Below are 8,905 nucleotides of genomic sequence, written 5' to 3' on the forward strand. Positions count from 1 at the left end.
AAATATATGGGGAGAGGACCAAAGTAGTAACCACTAACCTAGGCGTTGCTTCCAACCACGATTAAACAGAAGAAAGAGCTCAGCTTTTGGCGCTCACATTCCAGTTGGTGGACAGAGATAAAACAGACACAATAGCACAGGCGTGCAGACATGCAGAAATGTCCAAGTCCACAGTGAAGAGCATCTCGTAGTCACGTAAGATAAGAGGAGGTGCTGTTGGTGAGGCAGTAAGGGATGAGTCCTATCAGCCTCGTGAAGAGGGTGATATGTAACCAAGTCCAGAAGAACGTAAGGCAGTGAGCCCTGTGGCACCTGGAAGAAGAGCCCTCAGGCAAAGGGAACTGCAGGTGCAAACATGCTGCCTGGGGAGCGTTTTAGGTGCGGATCCAGGGGAGAGCAGAGGGCAGATGCTTGCAGGGTCCCCTGGAGCCATGTTCTCCAAGAATCCTGATCGAGTTGTGTTCACCAGCCTGAGTAGAAAAAGGAAAACCAGGATTGGAGAACTTAGTTTCCTGAAAGCAGGGGCGTCCTGAGAGAGGAATTCAGTGATTGATCCCTTAGCTGAATTGCCACAGGCTATGCTGGAAAGACACTGGGCTTCAGGCAAGATGGGGACCATCAACTCTCGGGGCCACAGCCCAGACGGAGACACACAGGGAGCCCCAAATCCCAGGAGGTACATCCAAAGGGGGTGTCAAATGGTCCGACAGGACACATAACGAGAGAACCAACCTAAGCTGGGAGGGTCACGGAAGTTGTACAGTCAAGGGTGTTAGCTGTGGGTCAGGAGGAGGAATACGGGCCCAAGGGTCTGGATGAGGCCCGGTGTGGGCAGAGTGGCAGCCTGCGGGTGGAGCTGGAGGCAGGACGAGGTGGCTGAGTTCTGGGCCTTGGCGTGCTGCCACGAGCAGTGGGAGAGACCTGGTGAGAGCACGGGGCTTCATCTGGAGATGGCAGGAGTCACAGGGGTGATCGGGATGGGTCAAGCAGCGTGACCCGGCTCTCCTGCCTCCCTCCCACTGCGCACTGGGACCCAGGTCTACCGCCTGTGCCCGGGAAGTGGGGAGAGTCAAGACCCGCATGGGAGGGATGGGAGACCCTGGTTTCTGCAGACAGTCTGGAGAAGCTGAAAAAACCTACCCGAGGGAAGGGCTGCAGTCCCCCGTTACCCCCGCCCCACTGCCCAGGAAGATGTGACCTGTTGGCCCTGCACGTCACGTGAGTGTGCCACGGTGAGTGAGGACGGGCACTGTCCTCACGGGTCTGTCTCCTCTCTGCAGGCCGTCCCCTCCCTCATCGCTGCACCGTGAAGAGGCCCCTGCTCATCACGTGGATCCAGGAGGGGCCCCAGCAGCCAGGGCCTTCAGGTCCCTATTGTACAACCGCCCCCTCTGTGCCACTGATGGGGGAGGAGGCTTCTCTCAGCCCCAGGTCCCCAGCTTCTCATCCCTCCACCCAGCCTCCTCTCCTCTGGCCTCCATTCTCAGTCTCTCTGGTTCTCAAAGGGGAGTAGACTCTGCCCAGAGGCAGAGCGTGAAGAAGGGGTCTTGGAAGCTTGGGAACCGCTGTTCTGTGTATAATGTGGGCAGCGAGGGGCCCAAGAAGGGGGAAGCCACAGCCCAAGGGGTGTGTACCCTGAGGGGACCCAGAGCCAAGGTGGGATGTAGGAAGTTGTCTGGGGTCACAGGGCGAATTCGCAGTGCAGGAAGAGGACTTTGGGTCCTGTGGGGGCAGAGTCTTGTGGTCACCTAGAGCTGCAGATGGGGAGACAGTGACCGCTTGGTTGCCACCAGGACCAGGGAGGATGGATGAGCATGACTTCCACCCTCGGACTTCCCATCCTGACCACAACGAAACGACGCATCGCAGAGGGCGGGGATGTGCCACAGAAGAGGAACCCAGCTTGTCCCTGTTCTGTGTATGGGCGTGTGAGACAGAGAATCTACTGTGGACTTGGTGGGGAGGCGGCAGCCTCCCAGATCGAGGGGCCCAGCACGTGTCTAGTCGCTGAACTGAGAGGAGCTGAGGGAAGCAGTCCTTGCCCTGGACCAGCCATCTGCCCCTCCCCCTAAGCTTCCTGCCTCCTGACCCCTGGACCATCTGACCTGACCCAGGACGGGACCAGGAAGCAGAGAGGCCCAGAGGAGCAGAAGTGGGTACTGGGAGGGACTCCTCTGAGGAGATTTGATTTTGTTCCTGCCCGGGGCCTGGCACTGCTTCAAGTGGCATCCCTGCTGGGGAAATGACCCCGAGGGGCAGGGCCGGGTGGCTGCCTTCAGCTCTGCTGCTGCTCCAGCTCCCAGGTGAGCGGCTCAGCCCTTCCTGCGGGAGGGGAGGGGGCCGGGCTGGAGCTGGGTGAACTGGGGGGTGGCGGTGCCAGCAGCGGAGGGCAGGGAGAAGGTTCCAGGAGGGGCTGCCGCCTGTCTCAGCAGCGAGCAGGAGGGTTCAGGGCGTGAAGTAGGTGAGCTGGTCCACTGTGCTGGTGGGAGGGGGCGCCTGAGATGGTCACACCTCAACGGTCACAGTCAGAGATGACCTCTTGGGGCACCACACGCACACACTCACACACACACTCACACACACTCACACACTCACACACACTCACACACACTCATGCACACTAATACTAACACACACACACACTCACGCACACACTCATACACTCACACACACTCACACACACACTCACACACACACTCATGCACACTAACACTAACACACACACCATCACACACACACAAGGAAGTTTTCCCATCCTGGGCTCTTCTGTCTCCGAGGACACCCTCTCCTCTGTGAGGAGGGAGCTCCTCCCTGTCTTCCTCCTCTGGGTCTGAGGAAGGCTCCCTTTCAGCCTTGGCCTCCTCCAGACTCCACGGGCCCTTCAGGGACCCGCATCCGGGGCTCTTCTGACCCAGGCCCACCTGATGGAGCTGGACCCGGTTGTGTTTTCCAGGCTGTTTGTCTCTGAGCGGCCCCAGCAGAGTGACAGGCATCGTGGGGGGATCCCTGAGCGTGGAGTGTCGGTACCAGAAGAAATTCATAAGCAATAACAAATACTGGTGCAAACCCTTCTGTTTGTTATCACCGAAGATTGTGGAGACCACAGAGTCAGAGAGAGAGGTGAGGAGGGGCCGCGTGTCCATCAGAGACCGTCCTGCAAACCTCACCTTCACAGTGACCTTGGAGAGCCTCAGAGAGGAGGATGCGGGAACGTACCAGTGTGGGATCGATGTGCCATTTTCACGTAATCCCGCCGTCCAGGTGGAGGTGTCTGTGACCCCAGGTGAGCATCCTCCACCCTCACTCCAGCACCAGACTGGTCACCCGGACCCTCAGGAAGGCAGTGGGACAGAGAGGCTGGGCCAGGATAACCGGGAGGGGGGTGGGCGGGGAGCTGGCTGTGGGTGGTGTCTTGGGCCCATGTTCGTTTGCACACAGGCACGTCTCTGTCTCTGGCTGGGGCCACCCTAGAGTTACACGTAGATACCGTCAAGGTGGGCCTCTTCCTGCTTCATGAGCTGGCGGGCATCCTGCTCTGGGATCCAGGCTGCCTGCTCTCCTCACAAGGGCACGTCCACTCTCAAGGGGCCCGTGTCTCTTTCTGGCCTGTGCAGGGTTCTGCCTAGGGGGGCGCACTCTCACAAGGCCCCACTGCATACAGGCCGGCCTTGACCCCGGGGCCCTGAGGACCTGAGATGGGCCATGCCCCTGAGCCCAGGGGTGGGACCTGCTCCAGAGCCCACACCTGCGACGGGCTTCACTACGATCCCCGCTTCAGTACATACCCTGTCCTTGTGCTGGCCCAGAGGCCACCAGTGGCCCTACAATGTTCTGCAAGGACCTCCTGGGGTTCTGGGGGTTTCTCTTGTAACCCCAAGGAAAGCTTGCAAAGGAGCCCCTACTCTGTCCCTCGGGACTCGCCCTTCCCTGCAAGGCTGACCCTGTCTACCCCTCTTGCTTTCCACTTGGCATTGACTGTGCCCACCTGGCCAGGGTGCATCTGGAAGGGTGGGGGAGGGGGGCCCAGGGTGCTGGAGGCCTCGGTGAGGCCATGGTGGGTGGTGGACACGCACATCTGACTAGATGGCCTGAGTGACCTTGACTGTGTGAGTCACAGCCACACTGGGACGGAGTGTGAGACCCGGAGAAGGAAACGGGGCCTGCCTTGTGATTCTCCCGCAGCCCCTGCTACAGCCACCGGCCCCGAGAGGTCCACAGGCTCCCCAGGCTCTCCCACAACCCTGCCCGTGCCCACCTGGAGCACCGCGTCTGGTCAGGAGACCCCCGATCCCAGCCAACCTCCTCGGTAAAGGGCCCACGTCCCAGGACATTGTCACCTGGGTGGTTTCTCCTCTGGGTGAGGGCACAGGTGGGGGATTTGGGTCTCCCGACCCCAGGCCCCTCGTTTATTCCCACACCTGACTGTGAAGGTCCTACTACGTGCCTGGTGCTCTGCTGTGGATGCAGGTAAGACCACCCAGGCAGGATCCAGCTCTGATGAGAGTTGTGCTGTAAGGGGGAAGTCACGCCCTGGACCAGTCCACACAGAGTTCCTATGTAAATATGGCGGTTTGTCATGAGTACTACAGAGAGATACCAGTCACTGGGGTTTGGTGAGAGTGTGTGGGGAAGGTGATTAGATTTGCTATTTAATACATGATAATCAGGGACGCCTGGCTGAATCCTTTTAGGAGACACCTGCAGGATTTGAGGACCCTGGCATTCAGGGTTCCAGGCAGAGAGAAAAGTGCAAATGTCCCACAGAAGGAGCCTTCAGGACCCCGGCCCAGGGCAAGGAAGAAGCAGGTGCCCTGGGCATTGGTGCCCTCCTGTTGAAGGCCCCAGGGTCGAAGGGCAGAGACCACTAAGGCGGTCATTTATTCATCCATCAACTACCATGCACTTTTTTTTTGCTTTGACTTTCCCCCATACAACTTTTCTAAATTTAATTTTTATTTTATATTAGATTATGAAGCATAGAGTATATCACAGACTTTTAAAAATTAATTTATTTTTTAATTGAAGGGTAATCGTTTTACAGAATTGTATTGGTTTCTGCCAAACACCAACATCTATCAGCCATGATTATTAGAGTATACCAGAGACTTTTCAGTGTTGACCTTTGGAGATATGTCCTCAGTTGCTAAGTCATGTCCAATTCTTTGTGACACCATGGCCTATAGACTAGCAGGCTTCTCTGCCTATGGACTTTTCCAGGCAAGAATACTGGAGTGGGTGCAGTTTCCTACTTCAGAGGATCTTCCTGACCTAGGGATCAAACCCACATCTCTTAGAGCTTGGGTCTTTGGAGGTATCAGGCTGGTACCAGTTTCTACCAGTGAATAAAGCAGTCCCTTTCTTTTTGGGAAATCTGTTTACAGGAGAGCAGACATCACACAAAAAAGCCGACTACTGATTACTATACCCTGGAAAGGATAACCCCACATGTGGAGGGCCTTGGAAAAAGTCCTCCTGCCCAGATCCCACCAGGATCCCTGGTCTCCCTCACGTGATTCTCACAGCCACCTCCACCCTCATGCTCACAGTCCTAATTCTCTAGGGCTATTATTAAGCAGAGACAGGCAAGCAGAGGACCACAGAGTGGGCTGCCCTGTCCGGGGTGAAGCTTATGTGGATGGTCCTGGACTCAGGGCACAGGGATGGGGTGGGGAGGGACTGAGGGACCAGGGTCCCCACTAAGGATGCGGCTCCCTGTGTGTCCCCGTGTCCCCCACAGGCCCCTGCTGGGCAGCGCCCACTTCCTGCTCCTGGTCTTCCTGAAGGTGCCGCTGCTCCTGGGCATGCTCGGTGCTGTCCTCTGGGTCCACAGGCCTCTGAGGAGCTCTGCGGACAGGCAGTCAGTCCATTTATGAGAACCAGTAGCCCCCGTGTTCATCGCGTCCTCTTCAATGATGCAGTCTGAGCGCAGGATGGAAACGACCTTCTGTCCAGCTGTCCTGCATCACACTCCACCTCTCTCTCAGAACTTCTTTGTAACTTTTTTCCTAGAACATGGTTCTCATAAATCCAAAGTGTAACCTACTCAATAGGTTCTTCTGAACTCTAACCACAGATCAACGTTGAGTACGTACCTTCGGGTTAACTCACAGAGCATCGCTCATGTACTGCCCTCTCGGGCGCTCTCCCTGCAGTCTTCATCCCCAGGAGTGTGCAAGCCTTCCTTTGGATCTGTGTTGATGGATCTGGGCAGTTCCATGGTCTCCCCCACCATCTGTGCTACCACAATCATTCACCTTCCACAGGGCTCGGATCCACCGTGGGGAATCTTCCAGTTGCTGAATCCGTCTAATGAATTCTGCATGCTGAAGCTCAGGAAATAACAATGCAGAAAACTCATGAGTCCTTTGGGCCCACTGAGACTGAGTTCTGAGTCAAAACTCCATTGTTCACAGAGCTTCCTAAGCCTCTGCTCTGTCTAATGGACCAAAGGGCCATGTTGGGCTTCTCCAATTGGTGTCAGTTCAGAACAGAATCCAGAGTTGCCTGAAAAATTGGTTCTTCCCTCCTCATGCCCAGTCAGACTGGTTAGTATGTTCAGGTCCTTTGTGGACGGCTGGTAGAACAATAAGAGTACACAGTTTATGCAATGTAACAGAGTCCTTCCTTCCTCCTGTTCAAGAGTAACTGAAACCCTTTCCCACCCCATCATCCAAGGCCTGTGGTTTTAGACCTGGTTCAAGTTTGGAAATAGATTGAGGGATCATGACTATTTCTTCTGTCCAATAGCCTAGTCTCTCCTACTTATAGCAACAAAGAAAGGCTTGAGTAGGCTGCCCACCGATTTCAGTTCAAGATGTATCATGATGAACTTGTGGGCACCAAACATCTCCGAAAGGTAGGTTATCGGCATGGCTCGTCCATTTGAAGCAGCTGAGCCCGGGGGAATTTCACCAGCTTTTCATTCAGGAAATGTATAGAGATGAACAAAGCAGCAAGCACTAATTCAGGCAATGGTTCCAACCATGAACAAACAGAAGAAAGAGCTCAGCTTTAAAAAATTTTTTGCTTGAACATTAAATGTTCTTCCTGTTCTGGGTCTTCGCTGCTGTGCGGGGTACTCTCTAGCTGTGGCATGCAGGCTTCTCTTGGTGGTGGCGTCCCTTTTTGTGGAGCATGGGTTCCGGGCACAGGAGCCTCGGTAGTTGGGGTTTCCTCGCTCTAGAACACAGGCCGATCAGTTGCGGCAAAAGGCTGAGTTGCTCCATGGCATGGGGATCTTCCTGGATCAGGGACGGATCCCGCGTCTCCTGCATCAGAAGGCAGATTCTTCACCACTGAGCCTCCAGGGAAGCCCAAGAGCTCAGCTTTGTGGCACTCACATAGCAGCTGGTTGACACAGATAATTAACAAACATAAGAATACAGGTATGCAGACACGCAGTAACGTCAAAATCCAAGTTGAAGAGTATCTTGGCATAACATCAAATCAGGTAAGGTGTTATTGGTGCAGTTGTGAGGGGTGACTTCTGTCAGGCTCCGTGAATAGGGCTGTATTTAACTGAGATCAGAAGAAAGAAATGGAGTGAGCCCTGTGGGCATCTGGAGGAAGAGCCTTTGGGCAAAGGGAAGGCCTGAGGAAAATGTCCTGCCGTGGGAGCACTTCCGATGGGGATCCAGGGAAGACTAAGGAGCAGATGCCTGCAGGGTCCGGTGGTGCCGTGTTCTCCAAGAATCATGGTCCTGTCCTGTTTCCCAGCCTGAGCAGGAAAAGAAAGACCAGGATTGGAGAACTTGGTCTTCTGAAAGCAGGGGAGACCTGAGAGAGGCGTTCATCATTGACCCACTCAACAGCCAGGAGTTGAACTGCGACACGCACATATTGTGGAAAGACACTGGGCCATGAGGCAAGATGAGGACCCTGCATTCTTGGGGTCACAGCCCAGCAGGAGACACACCGGGAACCCCAAATCCCAGGTCTGATGAAAGCCTAGGGGGTGTCATAGGCGCCAAGAGACCACAGATGGGGAGCCAGCATAAGCTGGGAGAGCGGGTGAGGGTGCCCAGTCACGGGTGTTGGTGGGTCAGGGTGTTGGTGGGTCAGGCAGAGGGGCAGGGATTCAAGGGTCTGGACCAGGCCGGAAGTGAGCAGGGCAGTAGCCCAGGGTGGACCTGCAACGGGATGTTGAGGCCAAATGCTGGGCCTTTGGGTGCTGCCAAGAGCTGTGTGGAGGGAGCCAGTCAGAACACGGGGCTTCGCCCTGGGACGGGCAGGCCTCCAGCCCTGCTGTGCACTGGGACTCAGGTCTACTCCCTGTGACCAGAACTGGGGAGAGTCAGGATCTGCAGGGGAGCAGTGGGACACCCTGGGGTGTGCAGACCAGCTTGAGATGCTGGAATAACCTACCCGAGGGCAGGAAAGCAGGCCCCCCCATACCCCACCCCAGTGCCCAGGAAAATAGGGCTTAAAGGCCCAGCACGGCACACGAACAAGCCACCTTCAGTGAAGGCAGTCTGTCTCCTCTCTGTGGGCCGTCCCCTCCCTCATCTCTGCACCGTGAAGAGGCCCCTGCTCATCACATGGATCCAGGAGAGGCCCCATCAGCCAGTGCCCTCGGGCCCCTGGTGTACAATCACCCCTCTGTGCCATTGGTAGGGGAGGAGGCTCCTCTCAGCCCTGGGCCCCCAATTCCTTATCCCTCCACCCCCCAGCGTCTTCTCCTCTGGCCTCCTGTTGGTTCCCAGTCTCTCTCCTGTTCTCAAAGGGGAGTAGACTCTGTCCAGAGGCGGAACATGGAAAGGTTGGGAACCGCTATTCTGAGTCTAATGTAGGCAGTGAGGGGCCCAAGACGGGGGAAGCCACGGCCCGAGGGATGTGTACCGTGGGGAGAACCAGAGCCAAGGTGGAACGTAGGAAGTTGTCTGGGGTCACGGGGCAGACTTGCGGG

At 56.1% G+C, this 8,905-nt stretch overlaps 1 protein-coding gene across 1 annotated transcript; it reads left to right on the top strand.

Moving 5' to 3' along the window:
• Positions 1-2,242: 2,242 nt before the first annotated feature.
• On the top strand, positions 2,243-8,730 carry LOC128065479 (CMRF35-like molecule 6). Its single transcript, XM_052658653.1, has 5 exons — positions 2,243-2,303; positions 2,954-3,283; positions 4,183-4,306; positions 5,738-5,857; positions 8,670-8,730. Exons 1-5 carry the CDS (start codon positions 2,243-2,245, stop codon positions 8,728-8,730), a joined length of 696 nt encoding a protein of 231 aa, XP_052514613.1.
• The last annotated feature ends 175 nt before the right edge of the window (positions 8,731-8,905 follow it).

This window comes from Budorcas taxicolor, chromosome 19, assembly GCF_023091745.1.
Source record: "Budorcas taxicolor isolate Tak-1 chromosome 19, Takin1.1, whole genome shotgun sequence".
NCBI classification, from domain to species: Eukaryota; Metazoa; Chordata; class Mammalia; order Artiodactyla; family Bovidae; genus Budorcas; species Budorcas taxicolor.